Genomic DNA, 19,863 nt, shown 5'->3' on the forward strand with positions numbered 1-19,863 from the left:
GTCCTGTCACTACAGTCCCTGACAAAGAGTCCCTCCCCAGCATCCCTATAGGCCCCCTTCAGATACTGGAAGGCTGCTATGAGGTCTCCACACAGCCTTCTCTTCTCCAGGCTGAACAGCCCCAGCTTGCATGCCACTTCAACTCTCCTTGATTCTAGCACTCCTTTTCCAAGAGCCTTTGTAGAGCATTGCTGTGTATCACACACAGCAAACTGTTGTGACAGCCACTCCTGTGCCCAGCTGTGGGTCAAAGTGGCTTTTTCCATTATTACTCCCTTAAGTGGGAGCAGGGGATCAGTGCTTGCCTCCTGTACCCACAGGGTCAGACCATCGCTGTTTTGCTACAGCAAGGAGCAGAAGCTTAGTTCTGACATTTGCCAAAGAAAGAGGAAATGAGCCTTTTCAAGTACAGGCTGCTCTAAAAAGGGCACAAAACATGAAAACCACAAACTGCAGCTGACCAGCTACTTCTCCAGTGACAGTGATACTTGCTGGCACACAGCGATTCCTTGATACAGAACTTTCGCATTTCCCAAAAATAAATGAAAAAAAAATTGCCCTTTTTAAAAATAATAATAATAAAAAAAAAATACCAGAACAAACCTTTCCTCACCTTTTCACCCCAGAATCCAAATAAAAGGCTGCAGCCTTCATTCACATTAAAAAAGTATAGAGCAGATTTGACTTTGGCATACATCAGTTTCAGAATTTTATTAAATCCATAGGTTTCCATTCCATACAAAACTGAGGAGCTTTCCTTTTTCCTTTTAGGGTTTTTTTTTTTTTTCTAAAATTTATCAACCATGTAGGAAATCATGCAGCATAAGTGGTTTGTTGATAAAAATCTCTGAAAGCTATATACATGATTAATACCACACAACTGGAATAATGTAGAGACTTGTCAGCAACTTTAGCAATATATACAGACTACCTTTACACACATAAATATCTTATTTACAGCTAATAAATAACATCCAAAGCTAAATCATGTGTCCTCATGTACAAGAACCTTCACTGTTTTGTATCCAAGTTCTGTATGTGTTCTGTTGCCTTTTGTTTGTTTAAGAGCACAGCAGTTCAGACACTTTATTTCTATGAAGCTTAACCCTCAAGGGAAAATTGCAACAAAATGTGAAGTCTATAGGGAATAAATCATTATATTTATTTTTAGAGGTCTCAAATGCAGTGGCTAATACTCAACCTCACTCTCAGTGACTCATCACATCCCTGCTGTAGTTTAAGGGTTAGAAAATCCAATATGAGCAATTTCAAAGTTATTAATATTCCAACATATTGCACTGCTTAAGACTTTTATCCCCAAATGTATTAGCAGCCACAGCTGGAGGAAAAAAAACCCAACAAACTGCACATGAATGCATACATGTCTGTTTTGCTTTCAAGATGGGATGATATTGGAGAAATTGCCACCTTCACAGTGTCTTGCATATGCAGGAAAAGACTACAAAAACCAGCACCAATAGCTCACATTACTCTTCTACAAGTGTCTACCTTCAAACACTTCTGCCTACCCAGTATTTTGTTTATCTTCCAGAAAGCTAAAAGAGGGCTACTGAACCTCTCAGAGCACTAGAAAAGTTATGTGTTACTTAAAAAGGGGGAAGCAGAATGCCTTCAATATATCTATTTTTGGCAACTTGCAGCATGTCTAATTCAAGTGTTTTTCAGAGCATTCATTCTTGTGCATCACACCATCAGGCTCCTTTTAACTGTCACAGCTCCTGCTCCTTGATGAATTTCACCTCACATCAGAAAACCAAACAGCTCCTAGGATTTAGTGCTGTGTCACAGCCAAGCAACAAAGCAAGGTGGGTCAATGGCAGTCACGACTCCAGTACAGGGAAGCATGAACATGCTTGTCACCTGTCAACTGGATTCACTTGACCTGCATACAGCAGCCACTCAGCTGCATGACTGACATTTGCAGTCAAAGAGCAGAGAAACAGACAGTTCAGGCATACAAGATGCAAGCAAGTGGTGGTGGTGGTGAAGTGTTTCCTGCAGTTTCTGGTAGCTCAATTCCTTTGCAGTTCTGTATTCGTACAGTATTGGAGGCTAGATGGTTTCTTTTTTTGAGGAATGAAAGAACAGACGAGAAGTTGAATATCTGCATAGGACACTGGTATTGCTGTCTTCTCCTACAACTGCTATTTATTTCAGGGTAAGCCGCACAGAAGTATATAGCTTAACAAACCAAACCTATTGCTAAGCAGCACTGGCATCTACCCCCAGTAAAAACACATTCATAACTACAGACTAAAAAATTCATCCCCATGTTAAGTCAGTTCCTGACTCCTTTTAGTAACACACACAAAGGTGTTTTTTCACATGAAAAACCTACTCATTTGCTAAACACACACTTGAAGACAAAGAACTGTAGCCACTGAACTGCCTGAAAATTCAGTTGGCCAAGCCAGGAAGAAAAAAATGTCCAGTTTCAGAAGACTCCTGAAAAGAAAGAAAAGCCACATACGGGGCTTCGCTTCTTTCCAATAAATACTAGAAAATTGCTGTAGAGGATCTGATGTCAAGAAACCTTGTCACAAGGCACCATGATTAAGCAAAATTATTCCTTCCCCGAACTAAAGCCTTTGGCAAGTTGCTTTGCAGATTTCATCTTAACTATTTGGATAATGTATCTTTATGGTTAGTAACATTGTATGCTGAGACTTCCTTACAAGAAGTCTCCTAAGATAGCTAGGAATAGCAGGCAAAAAGCCAGCAGCGGATAAATATTTCTATATATTTGGTTCTGAACATCCAGTCCACAAGGATGAACAGACTCTCCTCCTCCCCAGTGTGGAAAATCTTCATTCTTGTCACTTAAGCAGATTCATGAGCAGAATTTTCTTTAGATGCCTGCTTGGCACTGTGGGGAAAAAAAAAAAAAAAAAAAAAGGTGAAGAGGAACATGTAAAATACTTGTTCCTTTTGTCTTATTTTTGAGACTTTAGTTTAAAAAGCAAAGCCTACTTAACAGGGTAATAAATTACGCGCTTGAGATTTTCCTGGCTACTGCTTGATTCTACACATCAGATACACAGAGCTCTCCAGGCCTTCCAGGTCATTGCCCTGAAGTGAAGGTCAGTGCCTTTTTATGCAGAAACAGATCATAGCGTAGAAGTGCCCCCATGAGACCTTTCACACACAGCAGTTGCACTAAAATAAATATAACCAATTCTCCAGCTTAAACTTCAGTGGATAAAGTCCAAAAAGAGTTGGCCCCACACTTCAAAGTTTACTCTGGGTCAGAAAAGTTATTGATCAAAAAAATTTAAGTGCACCAAGGTCTATTAAATGCAGGCTCAATCTCTGATCCAAATCACAGATGCAAATCTCAGGAAGTCACTGATCTGACAGTCGCCAGCAGAAAGCAGTGTGCCAGGTGAGCACCTGTGCATGGCTGCTCAGTTTCTGTGCCAGCCTCCATGTCTGCTGCTGGACAGTGAGGAGAGAGGGTTCTGGACTGACTCAGTATGGGTGTTCGGGCATTCTTCAATCAAGGGTAAGTGTGTGGCATCTTTAGATAGAGGCACGCTTTCCTCTCTGTATTTTTGCCTTGTCTGTACACCCTCTCTAACATTTTATACTTGGCCACCGTGTGAATGTGAGAGGTAGTGACTTGTACTTTTCAGACATGGTAAAAGCCACATCAGGAGATGGTTAGCAGCAAACCAAATTGGGGAATTCTGAACTGCTAAAGCTACCATAAGCAAACCTCAGATTAGTCTGAGTTGTGGTGCTTCTGAAGCCTTCAGAAGACTAATGCACAAGTCAACTAAATGAGGACGTCATTAGATCCTAGACTAAAGCTATCCACTCAAGATAGCTTGAGTGAAGCTTGAGCTGTCACTCAAGCTTTCCCCAGCCCAAAGCCAGTAGAGATCACACATACCCTCCTCTCTTCCGTTTGACGGGCTGCTCCAAGCATTTCACAAATATTGCTGCCTGTTCTCCCATACCGAGTTGTGAGGTGCCATCTCGAGAACAAAACACCACCCTGTGGAATAAATATGGGACAATCACATGGCTGAGCCAGGTACCTCTTCTTAACCATAGGAACAAGATTGGTACTTGGAAACCGTCTTTATGTGGAACATTTTTATATTTATATTTTACAAGCCTGTGAGAAGATTCCTTTTTTAAAAGACAATTCTGTGACAAAAGAAACACTGTGCAAGAAAAAACTAGCAAATGCGTTACGCATGGACCTCAACCAGTAGCTGTAACTTTCATTGTCTTTGCATAAAATCTTCGCATAGTTCAGAAGCTCTATATCTCAAGGTCTCATGGATCTCTATTTACACCAGTCCTTGTGTGACTTTGTCAGGTGAATTATCTTGGAAGAAGGCCTCACTCCCTCAAATGTTTGCAAACTAAGTAGGTTGCCAATTCCAGCAAACCTGAGCAGCTGCTTTTCTATTTATCAGTACTTTCCCCACCCCTATATTTGTTCAGCTCTGATAACTGTTCTTTGATCAAGTGACTGCCTTGTTTATTCAAAGGAGGAACACATTATTCACAGTACTGTACACAAGACATGCATACTCTGTTCTGTGTCCATTTTCTGCTAACAGATCTCGTGTCCAGTGAATATGAGTATTCAAAAAATTCAACACAAAGTAATTCATTCAGACTTCATTTTAGCATTCACAAATTACTGGTGTCCTGCAACTGTCGTGTCTTTCATGTCCTCACCCACCATTCAGATATTCAGCTTTCAAGAAAATCTAGCTTAAAGCAATGGTTTCTTGTGCAAATGCACTTTTTGAAGGTTTTCTAGAAATCTCCTTCTAAGCACACTCCTCACAAGAAAACCTATGTCCTGCATAGTATAACTGATTACCTAATTGACAGTGTTTCCTGTGAAACACAAGGGATCAGGAAACACTGGCAATTAAAACTAATATAGCTTATAACAATCAAAATAAGTTACTTTTTCTGAGTTTCTCCTGACTTCACTCTGACTCTTTGGATGTCAAATGTAAAGGAGGACCACCAGTTTGACCAGCTGAAAAAGGTGTCTTTCTCCCACTGCAGCTTCAGCATAAGCAGGTCACCAATGTCCACTTCGGTGTAAATCAGGAAGGAGGATGTCTTGTTTGAGGAGACTTCAGGCCTGTAGGGAGAGGAATAAGGAAAAACAAAATAAACCAAACAAAAGGCAAAAAAAAAAAAAAAAAAACAAATAGAAAAAAAAAAAACACACACAAAAAAAAAAAAAAACAAACCCACACACAAAAAAGGAAGTATTAGATAAAGAAAATGAAGGAAAAACAGAACCACAACTTAATTTCAGGCAAGGGAACAGCCTTCTCCATAGTTCTGATGGATAGAATAAGGAAAATGAACACTAAGATTTTGTGGCTTTGTAGGAAAATCATTCTGCAGCAAGGTTGGTAAAGTCCTGGGACAGATTGCCGGGCAAGGGGTGTCTTTTCCAGTGCTGGTGGCTCTCAGAGAAGCCAGAGAAGCACCAGCCAGGAGCAGTTTAGGTTCCACAGATTAGAGAACAAGACTTCAGTGCCTTACAGCCCCATTCGCTGTCAGCCCATGCACAGGGTTATAAATACAAACTTCTGCTCATTTGCAGTTACGGAAGCAAATCCAATGTGTCTCTCAGGTTCTGCACTGAGGCCTTCAGGCCCATCAGAAAATAAACTCCAGGTTGCAGTCTGCTTTTAATGAGCTTTAACACAGCTGCAACATGGCATAAAGATACCAAAAAACCACAAGCAATCTGCCACACCAGGAAAATTCTTATTAGGCTTAGCCACCGGCCAGACTTTACATTTCCTTATTTCAGATCTCTTATCAAGAACAGCTCCTACAGAGCTTAGCACACTGTCTTCAGCACTGAATGTATTCCCTTGATCAAGGACAACGGCATTTTCTGGGACCCTGGAAGATTTCTGTAGATGGAACTAGAATGATTTTTTCAGCTGGGGCTTTAGCAGATTTAGGTAGACTCAATAGTACGTTGCAATTGTTTCTATAGTTACTCACAGTGTGAAAGCAATGTTCTCACTCTCATCTAGAGTGCCATAGAGAGAGATCAGGAATGGCTGGTTTGTCTTGGTCATATTAGTCTTTCCAAAGAAATGGATCTTGACCTGGTAATGAAAGACTGGAAGAACACAAGAGAAGAGGCCATTAAGAAAGAATGCAGCCTCCAAAGAGGTTACTGGTGACATAACCACTCAAAACCCCCATGTAAGTCCTAGGCTGGAATATGTCAACATCACTACACTGAGGAGTTTAGTTCCCTGCAGGTATCCAGGGGACTATTTTTGTGAGAAGGTAAAGAACCTTTTCAGTTCTTGCAACTAAATTCTGCATTTAAGTTTTCTGCCACTATAGTAACCCAGAGTCTGCAGTATCTCTTTTAAAGCTCTAATGAATGTGTAAGACTTGCCATCTCTGACTTGAAAACAAGAGAGCTGTGCTTTCCTCATACAGGAGCCTCAGTGGAAAAAAAAAATAAAGTCAACCCACTGATGCTGCAGATTAAGCATCAAATGCCAACAAAACACTAGTCTTGCAGCTGTTCTAACACTGCAGGAATGTGCCCTCTGGTTGCTGGTCCATCACGGAATGCACATAGTGAGCATACCATGTGGCACAAAGTTAGGGAGGGGAAACAAAAAGAAACAACCAGGAAGTACCAAAACCCAACTCAGAAGCTATTTTCCTAGCACAAAGCCTTCCAGCTTTTTCTTCAGTGTCCTTCTCAGACCGCTGTGACAACAGGAATCAAGAAACGCTGTAGTATTTTAACAAGGGCTGTTGCCAGTCCTCTAGCAAAGGCACTATGAAGGCCTGATAGTAACACATCTTTAAAGAAGTTGCTCATCACACTGAGCTCTGCTGGTTAATTTCCCAGCAGCAGGAAAAAAGTCATTTAGCTGAAAAAATACTGAAAAAAAACCCAAAACCCCTGGACAACTACTCAGTTGTTCCAAGTGATCTGGCTGCAGAGAATCTTAATTTTGCTACTTGTTACAAAATACCTTCCTTATTGTATTCCACCCCCTATCTCCATACTTTAGGTAAGATGGCACTGTTCTCCTGAGACTGCACCTTAGCTTGTACTTAGTGACAAACTGCAGGTAAATTTCACCTCTGCTCACCATAGGCACCAAAGCAGCAATAGTCACCCACAGCACACACTCACCCAGACACACAGCTAAGTAAAGGTACCGGTCTTACTCAATAATAAGCAAGTGGGACCTACCTTTATAGGGCATCTGAGCACGGGTCTTCAAGTACATTTTGGTATTTCTCTTTGTTCTCACTCTGTTGACCTTGTAACCCAAATTGTTGCAACGGTTCTTCCGACAGCTCAAGCACAGACCCTTCTCAAAGGCCTCCTTTGTGTTGCAGCGATAGGCCATGCTGGGCTTTTCTTCATAGAGGAGGGAGTCAATGAAGAGGTGGATGGATCGTTCATGGGAGCATTTCACCAGCTGATCCATATCTTGAAAGAACAAAAATATGTCATACGTATGCACACATGCATATAACAATTTAGACCCTTTAGTAACACTGTCTGCAGGTGCAATACACTATGCCAAAGTTGGGCTTTATAGGGTGACTTTTAAAACCACTCAAAAGAACAAATTTCTGTGCCTCTCAAAGATCTTTGCCTGCCAGAAAACTACAGGCTATTTAAGTTCTCCCTTTGGATGTTGTGCTGTTTGTTTCAGAGCAGCCTCACCTGCCAAGCCTTTTTCAGCAATCAGACGGAGTGCTTCTCCGAAATTGCAACCTGGCTGGAAACCTCCACCATTAGGATAAATATCAATGTGTCCAACAGGCTTCTGGATTCCAATGCTGCGGTCTGGAGAGCCTCGAGTGTAGGTGTGCAGGACATCCACAAAGTCAGCATCATCCGGGGAGAGGCGGGTGACAGCATCAGCATACTCAAAGGTAGGACCAGCTGGATCTAGCCCTTTGAGGCAAACCACAAAGAAAAACTGAGATTGTCTGCCAAAGACACTGACAGTGATAGCAAATGCTAAACTCAGCTACCACATTGAGCTGGATTATCGCATATGGTGTTGTTGCCAACTCTAGACATTACAGTGGGATTGTCTTAGTACCATTCATTTGTATAGCAGAATCAAATAAAATACCTTGAAATGCTGTCACTGTTTAAAAAAATAAGGTGTAAGTAAACATATGTAAAGAGGCCCAGGTAACTTCCTCACAGCTGTAGCACTTCCAATGGATGTAAGTAACAAGCTAGTAAATACTGTCTCGATGTCTTCCTATCGTCAAGAATTGTAAAATTTCTATCTGAAGTGTGGAAAATGTCTTGCTGCTAACCTCCTGGTAGGGGAACAAGTGGGAAACATAAATAAGAGCTTCTCTGCCTACATGCCTAAGGGGAAGAAGAGTATTATGGTAAACTGTCAAGCTGCAGCAACACTGACATCAAAAACACCCAGAACTATTCTGCCAGTGAACAAGTACTATCTCTCCAAACCAGACAACTACTGAGAGATGGCTGAAGGCACATGTCTTTGCTGCAGCCTTCAGCTGGGGACAGGCAGCTGGGCTGCCCACTCCTGGTTAGCCTTTCTCCTTCTGAGCTTCTTCCCCCTCTGCTGCGAGGACATCAGGGACTGCATCCCATTGCTCCCTGTGCTCAAATGTGAAGCTGCTTTTCTAGGAAAGGTTCATCCTGGGCACTGAGAGCAACCGTGGGGGCATAATGCATGACTACTGGTATTTGAGTGTTTTGGCAGCCTCAGCAAAACCAACAAAGATGCAGCCAAGAGAAAGAAAGGTAAATGGACTCATGCTTTGGCCTTCTGGTTTTAATCTGCCACCTCTCAGGAGTCAACCTTTCTTGATGCAACTGCTGCCTAGCCCACTCCATGTATTCCTGTGGATTTGGGATCACAGCCAGGCTCACGTGAAAGGACAGAGGCTGCCATGAGGAAGGCAGCTAGGCTCCCATCTGAACAGTGCTCCCAAGCTCTCTCAGCAGCTAAGACACCACAGATGAGTCATTTTCTTAGCCTCATTTGCTAATGCTGGCATTTCCTCTGTCACAGGGATCACTGCTAGGGGCTCACCTCTGCAGGGGCTGGGCTGTAAACCAAGCCCAGAGCAGCCATGCATGCTGTGTTGTCTAGCAACACTTCCCAGCCTCCAGAAAACCACCTAAGCGGACATCCAAACATGCACAGGAATAGGACAAGCACTTGTGTGCTTCCTTCTCCTTCCCAAAACTCTCCCAGTATTACTTTCGGCCTAGAATATTTCTTGAGCCTCCTAGGATTGATTTACTTTTTTTTTTTTTTTTAGTAAATCACAATGGATTTCTTCTGATTGTCTGCCCAGTCTCCCTTTGAGCCTGTATAAACATTGCACATCTGCAGCATTCCATGGGTAAAAGCTCTGCAGGTGTTATACACGCTACAGGAAGATCTACCTCCTGTTCTTTATGAACAGCTCCTACTGGCTGCAAGGGATGACCACCTAGATGAAGACAAACAGCTGAAGTTCTTGTGCTGCAAGAGATACTGTGACCTTCTTTGTGCTATTGATCTGGCCAGACTTGATCACGTCCTCCGCACCTAAACTCTTTTCATGGCCAATAAATATCTGCCTACTCACTCATTTCTTGTGCAGAAGCAGATCGAGGCTTCTCGCCCACTACCTTTCTTATTCTTTTCTGAAGCTTTTCCATTTCCACTACAAAAATATCATCCCTGACAATTCAATAAAGTAGGAACACATCACCTAACTATTGCCAACAAGCATCAGTTATTCTGGTGATTTTCCAGAAGAATGTAGTATTTCGGCACGGAAGAGACAGGACTCTACAGCCACAGGTTTTCTTACCAGTAATTCTGTTCACCTTCTTCTTGGTCAGGCTCCCAGCAATCCCAGCAGCATGAGCACCTAGACTGTACCCCAGCAAGTGGACATTGTTGAGAGGATAATTGAATTGCTCCTGCAGAAGACAGCGATTTGTTTAAAGTTTGAAGTCAAATGGGAAAACATCAGAAGACACAAAGGAAAACATTTTGTAAACACTGGGATTTCTCTTTGAACCATGAATAACAGAACACCAAATACAATTAAGTGACCTAGGATGGCACAAATATAATTAACTTAAGTCAAAATTCTAACCAGAGAGGAATGCAGAATGAAGGACAGAACACAGGGTTAGGTATTTTATTAAAGGTTTTCAGCCATCCCCTCCTATTTCCCCTCCTGGATCTCCTATTTCCCCAAAGGCAGGGCAGACTTCTGTTTCCCAAGGCCAGCTACTGCAAAATATACAGGAACCTGTTTTTCACAGCTACCTCTCACAGAGCCTTCAGAAATATTGTAGACTCACAAAGCTCCAGGTGAGCACAAGGCAAATTTCTGGAATGCATGCCTTGTGTAGTAAATAAACATTATAGCTGGGATTTTACAACTCCAGCAAAAACAGTCTACCACAGCTTAACTCCATCTACTCAACACGAGATGATTAACACAGCTGCACCATTGCCATTTTGCCTCCTAGGACATTACATACAAGATACGTGACTACGTGTCCTACCTCCATCCAGTCAATAAAGGTAGCAACGTCCTTTCCCACCAGCTTAGTGTATGCAGCTGACACTGGGTAGTGCTGCTGAGCTCGGACTAGCCAGTCCACCACAATGACGTTTGAATCAGGTTCTCTCTTGTATAGAGCATCCACCAGCTTTGGGACCCAACTTTCATACATTCCTGTCACCTGTTAGCATTTTTTCATTAAAAAAAAAAAAAGATATCTCAACATTATCTTTAATGCATAGGCTCCTCAGCTGCCATGTCTAGCACAGTTTATCAGAAGTGCTGTTAAAAGGGAGGTTCCTCCCCTTCTTCTTACCGTCCACCCATGGATCACCACAAAGGTTTTACTGGTATGGTTGAAGTTGCACTGTGCCAGGCTGTTCACTTGCCCAGGAATCAGGTAGCAGACATCCTCATTGGGCTCTGCAGGCGTCCGTAAGGAAAACTTGCTCTCGATTCCCACAAAATTGTTCTCAGCTTCTGTTACGCAAGAGTACAGGAAACAAAGCAGCGTTTTAGAAGTAGCAGGACAAACAGATCAGAAGTCACAGGTACAATGCTGGAGATGTCATGGAACAGTCAAGAAACAGGACACATGCTCTTCATTTCCTACAGCATTCTTTTTGCACCACAACAGCCACATAAAGAGGAAATCAAAGGGAAAAATCGAACAGGAAATCACTTCTCCTCCAAGGTCCTGCTAAAACAGCAGGAATCTGGCCAGCTGTCAAAGGGGTATCAATTCTTTTTACTAGTCAGTATTTCCCTCATTACATTATTAACAGGAAACCCATTTACCACAGTGGTGCAGAAAACTGCATAGGACAGTCATAGCCATTACATGCAGGAAAGCGGCAAGTTCCTACCATACCATTACATATTTTTGCAGTGCATCTTCCACATCACTTCACCAATAATCACTGCCTCTTTGTAGCACCCCATAGCTGCAGTGCATTAAAAATAAGCTGCAAAGTCACCACTGTTTTACAAAATGTTAGTTTTAATTTCTTATCAAGAGGAAAACAGCAGGTGAGAAGATCAGACACCCGTTAAGGAAACTGAAGTAGCAAAGCAAAAGCCTTTATTTTGAAGGCAGCATTTTCTTTCAGCTCATGTGATAAGCAACACTGCAGGAAAAAAATCTTCCTCTGCCTCAATTTTGAATCCAGGAGGGGGACATGTGTCCATGTGTGTGAAGTTCATTTACTGGTTGGTGGTAACAAAGCATAAGATGGCTTAAAAGCATCATTTCTTAGAGAACTCCCTCCAGCTTCTAAAGGTAAGTTTTTCTTTTACTCCCGTCAAGGCAGAGAAGTGACTTTAGGCTTCATGCTCTCTACTTCCTTTGCCTGGGTAGAAATTTAAATGCCTTCTCTCTTTACATTTAATTCAACACTTAAGTACCTTTATATCCAGTAGACTTTGTAATTAATTGTGGACTTAAAACTCCAATGGGTTTTGAAAACCAGGCTCTACTTTGGCAACTTGCATTTAGCAAATGTCAATCGCCTATTTTCCAATTGCAGCTGAACACATGCCAACTCTGTGCTGCTCAGTGTTGTGTTTCCTGGTATCACGACCTCCAAGCTTTCACAGACTCCTAAACACACATTAATGAATAGCTCCAAGCCACCATATGAAGCGCAAAGGGGCATGGCGAGGACCTCATGCCAGGCACGCAACCCAGATTTCTACTTCCCTTCTTTTTCCCATTGCACAAGGGGTTGTCTAACATAACTGGTAGATTTGTATTTCTCTATTAAATCGTGCTGTATCACTTAGAGGTGATAAAAAATGAGCTATTCAATTTTTTCCCCTAAAACTTTGTTTTTCTGGTCTTCTCATTCAAGCTATCATATTCATGAGGACACCGACTTAGCCCAACCTCACTTAGGCCTCAGGCATTTGTATAAATTCTGGGATGTTCCTGCTGTGCTTGGAGGGCCGCAGAAATCAGGGTCTAACCTGTGGCAGGAGGTGCAAAACCAGCACACAGGCTGGCAACAAGCCTCAGAAGAGACAGCCGCCATCCGCAATCAACAGCTTAACACTGCCTGAATTCATCAGGACTTCTCACCTGCTGAAAGCAAAGCACACATAGGGAAGTAACAAGAACTGTTCACTGAACAGAGGCAGTGCTCAGCTTTAGGTTCTGACCTTGACTGTGTGAGGATGGCTAGCTAATCCAGGATAATTACACTGAGGGCCCCCTTCCTGTCTCCTGGCCCTTTTCCTTTAAGGAAGGGATGAAGTTTATGAAAAACACTTTTCTCCAAAGCAGCAGAAACATTTACATTATGAGGCATGTAAGACTTCACCAAATGAAAGCAGAAATCTACCAAACTAATCAAATGCTATCTTCCTCTTTCCTTATCTTTTTGCACATTCAAAACTTCAGTTTTCCTAACGAGAGAGTACAAAACCCTTTTCTGAAGCAAATCTTCAGACTTGCACTTTTTAGCCAGAAAAAAATGTCCAAAAAGCTAATTGGTTAAATATCAACTGTAACTTTTCACTCAGCAGTGAATCAATAAAACCTTGGAAGGTCCAAGAACAGCTTTCAACTGTAAGGCATACAATGCAAGGACTTTCAATTATGTATATTCCTGCCTAGCACAGGAAGGCTAACAAGAATAGTCCACCTGCTCACTAGTTAATAGTGCTTCCTTTCATACTTAGATATCATTTCCCTTCTGAATTGAGCTTATCTGTTAATCATTCAAAGTCTCAGTTAAATTGAGATCCTGACTTGTATTGTGTTTTCAATTACAAATGCATTCTGGAATTTGCGTAGATGTTCAGACTCCATCTTTTTTGGAAATAAGCTTGTAGTAAACTAAAGTTAGAATTCTAAGTGCATTGTACTTAGAGGTGCACTTAAGACAAGTTCACCAGACTTACAGAGCTGACAGTACACTGACACCTATCACTGAAGATGCGCAAAGTGCTTCACAAATATTTGTGTGCTTCCACCTAAAAATCTCTGGATGAAATTTAAGGACATAAGAGCACCAAGGTGCAGTCACCATCAGGAAAGTAGCAGCTGTAAAGCAGCAGCCCACAAGTTAGGGAAACAGCAGAAGTCCACTCTGCTCATTTAGCTATGTTATATGAGGAATTAGAAAGTCACAAGACATTATTGTTAGCATCTTTTACGCTCACAAACCATGTCATGCTGTCCAATATCCACATATGCTCAGTTCCCAGCAGCAGAATACCCTCTGGATGAGTGAAGTGTGTAAGGTGCAGTTTGATACAGACTTCTTAATGATATGCTTATTAAGAGGCTAGCCTCAAAATTTGCTCAAGTTTGGCTTTAAAAGTTCTGTATGGCTCAAAGCATAATGTAACTTGTGTATACCTCATGTTGTGCCTCAGTACCACTTCAACTCCCACTTATTGCAGATTAAGTTTTAGGAGTAGAGCTACAAAATAGTATGTACACACTCACCACACATACTGACAGAATCATAGAATGGGTATGTACCATGCTTTAAAATTGCAGCAGAGAAGTTACAAAGCGTATCACTTCAGAAACCTAACATTTCCCACTTCTACTTTTGTACCTTCAAGTATCTCAGTCTATTTAAAAAATATGATTGAGACCCAAACTTTGTCATACATTGCTTTTGTTACAGACCTCTTCCTCATAGATTTAAAGTGAGAAGTCTCCTTGAATAATGTCCTAACTGACAGTTGGGTCTCATTCTTACAGATCTACATAAAGCCAAAGAAATGCAGAGACAGTCAATATACACACTCACCACTGATTAGTTATGGCTTTAGACTTGGCTTTAAGCCAAATCAAACAAACCAGGGAAAAACCAGAAATGGGGAGTCTTCTGCATGTTTCTGAAAGATGGATAGAAATTTACCTGAACTGGCACCAGGCTTTACATAAAGAAGCTATAGAATTTGGACATGCAGAAATTTATGTGCATCCATACTAAAACACTGAAGTAGTTTCTGCTGACAAGAATGCAAGTCCACTTCTAAACAAGGCCTTGAATAGCAGCCGACCTGGAGGTAAAAACATATAGACAAATCCATGCTTCTGCTAAAAATCACACTTTCCCAGGCTTAGTTCTGCAGAGGTATGAAAGCATGTGTTCTGTGTTGCAAAAGCATCCAGGCACACAGTGCAAACACAAAGCACTGTTACAAAATATAGTTTTCTAGCCACTGCTAAGTGCTTACCATTAACAAGGTGACCTACAAAAGGTATTATTTAGGGAACAGTAAAAGGGAGCGGAATTAAGAATCAAACCACCAATTTCAGACCCGAGCTGGCTTTTCTAACAGCATACACACTGCATTGCCAAACTCCATATTTTCATGCTCTGCAGACTTTCTGATGCTTTTCTTACACATCCACTTTCATAATCACCATTTTAATACTTTAAAATAGTTGTCCTGTACATCGTGTTATAAAGAATATTGCAGAGCTGGAAGAAAGTACAAAAACCTTAGAAACTGGGAAGCGACAGTAGTTTCATTTTCCTATTCTAACTTCGTGACACTTTGGACTTGCAATTTGTGAAACTCCATTCAGTTAGGGACTCCTATCAATTCCGAAGGCATCGCACTAACTTTAAGCATTCTGACACAGTACTAATACTAGTTTATACACTAATCAAGAGAATTCAGCTTCAAATTTCATTTACAGGAAGCCCAAAAGATGACCTGGCATCTGATTTTGACTAAGAAAACTGTTTATCACTGGTCAGCTGGGTGAAGAATGGGAGCTTTGAGGAAGTAACAGCATCTGGAATATCAATCAGAAGTTAAACTGCCTGGATCAGACACAGGATACCAAATACGATAACAATACACTTGCCAGAATCAGAGCACCTGAACTACGGTTTTAAAAATGGAATCTTTGATAAACAAGGATTTCCTACTGTTATACACACAGAAATGGAAATACTATTAGCTAGGTGCAGACACCATCAGAAATTATACTGCTAGACTCTGCAAACTCAAGCCTACACAGACATGCACACACACAAGCACAGCAGCAATCATCTGTACATGACATCAAACATTTACATAACCAGCTGGAGTTAACTGAAATAAGTCTTCCCTCAGCTGATAACCAGCATTGGGATCACCCATCAATTAGTGATATTGAATTCCTAAATGAGTTCTGAAGCAATCTCATGGTCAGCTGTAAACAAAGGGGCTGTATCAAAAAAAAATGTTGTCATCTAATATGATCTGCTTTATAAATTGAAAGCTGACTACTGTGTGCTGCAATCACATGAAACCTACCTTACAAATCAGACAGTTGTTTAACTTTGCTGTAAAAAATTACAACTTCAAGTTTATTTATGTATTCCTTAACGGCAGAGCCCTGAGAGTACGTTCTTCACTTTCTAGGCAGCATTGATGGAAAGAGCAACACCTCTGAAAAGTGACTGGTCCCAGGTTCAGATGCTGAGCAGGGACCTCTCAGCTCAAGTCCTGCAGCTGGCAAAACAAGGGCAAACTGCTGCTCTCACACTGCACACATGGGTGCTCACCCCTCTCCAAATAGACCCTTACTCTGCTGCAGCTGGGAGGCTTGTAACTCAATCCAGCAGAGCTCTTGCTATCCACCAGTCCCTCTGGGATATCTGGAATCAGCCCAGACAATAAAAGGCAATCACTGTCAGACTTTGTAGTAGTATGGAAAGGGTGCATGAGAAAGCCATAGTATGCAAGTACTTCCTGCACAGGAGAGACTCCAGCAAACATTTAGGAATGCCAGTGCTCATGCTATTCACCAGCACACTTTTGATGCCTGACAGCCTCACCTCTGCACCTTCTCAGAAGAGCATTGTTTCTGGAAAGGCCATGCCACAGCTGCCCTGTTAGGTCTGTCCCAAACACAACCATGGCAAAAGCCTGCAGCTCACATCATACAATAGTGTTAATCTGCTGTAACTCCTGACTTTGGATTTACAGTGGTAAAAATAGAGATCAGAATGTATTCCTAGTAATGTTTGTATCTTTTCCCAGAACACCAATATTATCTTCACCTAGAATATCTTTTTCTATGTTGTTTGTTAAATACTTGGGATTCCTGGAAGCCTGGATCATGTGTTTTCCACGGTTTCAAAATATACTTTTACTGTGGTGTGAAGGAAATAGTGTGTGGCTGAAGGCTTGGCTAGCTTCAGGATAATCGCACAACCTGTTTTCATATAAACTGGTCCTAATAAAAAGCAATGTAATCATTACTAAGCCTGTGGCAAATCAATTCCTACAGCGATGAAAGTTTGCTCTGGGAAGTTATTTTACTTCACAAAACTTGGATACGTTGATGAAAACTGCTCTGATTGCCTCTGACAGCAAAAGATTGGATTCAAAGAAAGAATACATTCCTTTGGCTGGGCCCTAGCATCCCATCGTCTTACTTTTGAATACTTCTCTTCAGTGCCCTTGTACACAAAGGAAATAACAAAGGCATCCTCAGTGAAGAAAGGAGCAGTTCCATATTCCATTGTAGTACCACACGGTAGCTTTAAGAGCTACAGCCACGCTTTCTTCTAAGGCTGCAGACTTTTAAAGATAAACATTATGTGTGGGAGATTAACGTAAGAAAGTAAGACTGTGAGAAGGCACTGCTAACATAAGTTTGAGGAGTAATGAGCTCCTAAAACTAGGGGTCTTCTCATTAAAGCTGCAATCATTTGTTATTAACCAAAAGAGCATTATTGAATATGTAGTAGTCAAAACATTCACACGTCCCACTTCTTCTAGCCTGGAGGACGCCTATGCACAAACGCAGGTACAAAAGGTGTAGTGTAAGTATGTACAGACATTTGAGAGTGTATACCTTTTATTCACTTATTCCCTAAATGATTCTGCTGCATCAAAACATTAACTACAGGCCAAACACGCTACCATGCCACAGATGAAACTCAGCCTTGCCTTAGACAATTCAGACCAAGAACCGTGGGAAGATGGGATGCAGGGCTCCCGTGTGACAAGCAAGTCCCTGGCCCTGTAGGGAGCCGAGGGACCCTGCCATGATGCTACCTCTGTGCCAATCCACCTCCAGCAAGGGACTCTTGGAAGACAGCTTCCTCCTAGGGAAAAAAACACATCCCAAACCCCCACCGCCCGTGCACCAGCCCGGCAGGGAAACAGGGTCCTGGTAAGTCCCTGCCGGACGTAGGTCCCCTCAGCATCGCCCCCCAGCATCTCCCGAGGCCACCCCGCTCCACAATGTCCCGCAGCATCCCCAGCAGCTGCGAGAGCCCTGCACATCCAAGTTACAAACTCCCCTCTCCCGCCATGCGGGTGGTACTTCCCCTAAACACACACACACCTCCCCCAGCGCAACAGGCTTACCCGGCACCCCCAACCCCTCCCGCCCCGGGGACTCACCGGCAGCCGAGCCGAGAGCGGGCACCCAGCGCAGGCAGAAGCAGACGACGGTCAGGAACACTTTCGTCCCCATCACGCCGCCTCTCTCTGTGCGCTCCGCCGGGGCAGAAAAGTTTCGTCGAGAAAGAAAAAAAAATTAAATAAAAGAAAATAAAAAGGAAAAAAAAAACAACTAAGCTTTGCTTAAAAAAAACACAAAAACAAAAACCAAAACCCAAAAGACGATGCCGCCGCAGCGCTACCACAACGCGCCGTCACGACCACCCCACACACCCTACCCCTTCCTCCACCGCGGCCCTTAAGTGCCCGCCAATATGCAAATATGCAAATGAGCCCCTGCACCCATTGGGTGCGTGCTGCTGGGCGGGGCCGGCGCTCCCCGGCACGGGAGGGGCTGTGAGGGCTGAGCCGTGCCCTCGGGGTGCCACGGACCCGGGTACCGCCCCGCACGGCCCGGCAGAGACCCCAGAGCGCAGAGACCCCTCGGCACCGGGTCAGCGCCCCTCCGGCTATCTCTGCCCCCCGTGTCTGCTCCGCGCTGCCCTCTCGCTCCGCGCTCTGCCGACCCAGCCCGGCCCGGCAGCCGCAATCCCCTCGGTCCTCCCTGCCTCTGGCAACCAGGCTCCGCTGTGCCCCGGGCTGGGTCTTTCCTTCCCGTGCACGCTCTTGCCCCAAGAACCAACTGCTCTCTGCATTTCCAGCTCAGTGCCCGTAAGGAACCTTTTGCTGCTCCCTTGTAAAACCTCTGCTTTGCCTGCGCTCAAAGGGATACGAGTTTGGAGTGTGAATTAATTCACTGAAAATTGCATCTGCGCTTTGACGAAGTGAGAAGTTGTGTTCTTGAGCTTTCCAGCTCTCTCTGCCATCCTGTCACCCATATGGTTTGCAAACAGCTTTGCATCCATGGCCACTGGGTGAAAGATCAGTTATGTAAGGACATGTAATAGATAAATATTAAATTAATAAAAATACCAGTTTTCATTTCACTGTGCAGTGTGTTGTCAAAGGCCCAACTTCATAAAGAAGCTTGTGACTCTTACAGGGCATGGAGACTCCCTTTTTTGCAACACAGGTTTTGCAACACAAAGCACCCTTCGAGGGTGACTGGCTTTTCTCAGGCCAGGCACCTTAGGAAACTAAAATATACCTGGTTCACGTTAGCAAGGCTATTCAATAGGAGGTTGGTCGGATGTAGCAGAACTGGGTCACCTTTGCAATGTTAGATTCCATTAAAAGAGCAGTAAGATCTGTAAGTGAGAATACGTCTCCCCCAGGACACAACTTGAAGTTCCTCCACCACCAGCCCCTATTTATATCCAAAAGGCACTGGAAGAATTTAATGAGGGTGCAAAACAATGGTGCTGAGACTTTTTTTCCAACTGAGACAACCGGGGCAGCAAGGTCAGGAAGGGAGGCTAAAGCAGTGGGCTGTGGGAGAGAGTGGGAGTCAGAGGCAGGAGATAGGAGGGGAGGATGCTGGTGGTAAGGACAAAGACCAGCTTTCCTCAACAGAAGAGGGTGGTGGTATGTGCGCTGAAAAACATGGTTTGTGCTGCAGCCTGCTAAGTACCAAGCATATCCTCTGACCGGTGTTTGAGACCCTCTCACCAAAACAATAGCAAGAATTTTCTCACGTAGGGTTGGTTTGTTGGTAGGGGTTTTTTTTCCCCAAGTGCAAACTAAACAATGCATTTTCTCTTGATCTAATGTGGTTGAACCTGTATAGTGTAATTCCCCTCTGAGAAATCAGCCTGCCTCTTAGGTTCAGACATCCTTCCCAGAAAATTCCAGTCCCTGCAGGTAGCAGATAGCAAATTAAAAGAACAAACAAGTTAAGGCTACTTGCTGTAACAGAGACTGTCAGGCCACCACCTTAACCACAGGTGATGCTACCAACCCAGAGCAAAA

General features: G+C 43.0%; 1 protein-coding gene across 1 annotated transcript; it reads right to left on the minus strand.

The window, feature by feature from the left end:
• Nucleotides 1–679: 679 nt before the first annotated feature.
• LPL (lipoprotein lipase) lies at nt 680–18,229 on the minus strand. The gene is made up of 10 exons (XM_065662722.1): nt 17,956–18,229; nt 10,898–11,061; nt 10,583–10,762; nt 9,874–9,985; nt 7,736–7,969; nt 7,253–7,495; nt 6,025–6,145; nt 4,955–5,137; nt 3,914–4,018; nt 680–2,887 (listed from the first exon to the last, which is right to left on the minus strand). The coding sequence occupies exons 1-10, from the start codon at nt 18,026–18,028 to the stop codon at nt 2,842–2,844; spliced, it is 1,461 nt and encodes a 486-aa protein (XP_065518794.1). The 5' UTR covers nt 18,029–18,229; the 3' UTR covers nt 680–2,841.
• Between the last annotated feature and the right edge of the window lie 1,634 nt (nt 18,230–19,863).

The sequence above is a fragment of the Lathamus discolor genome, chromosome Z, assembly GCF_037157495.1.
Source record: "Lathamus discolor isolate bLatDis1 chromosome Z, bLatDis1.hap1, whole genome shotgun sequence".
NCBI lineage: Eukaryota > Metazoa > Chordata > Aves > Psittaciformes > Psittacidae > Lathamus > Lathamus discolor.

What these genes read in the sequence shown, in the direction of transcription:
- LPL (XM_065662722.1), bottom strand. Translation starts at nt 18,028, where the DNA reads ATGGGGACGAAAGTGTTCCTGACCGTCGTCTGCTTCTGCCTGCGCTGG. An exon ending in CGCTCTCGGCTCGGCTGCCG is followed by an intron (nt 11,062 to 17,955) that starts GTGAGTCCCCGG and finishes CTTGCGTAACAG; the next exon opens with AAGCTGAGAACAATTTTGTG. An exon ending in TGCTGAAAAAGGCTTGGCAG is followed by an intron (nt 7,496 to 7,735) that starts GTGAGGCTGCTC and finishes TGTTCTTTCAAG; the next exon opens with ATATGGATCAGCTGGTGAAA.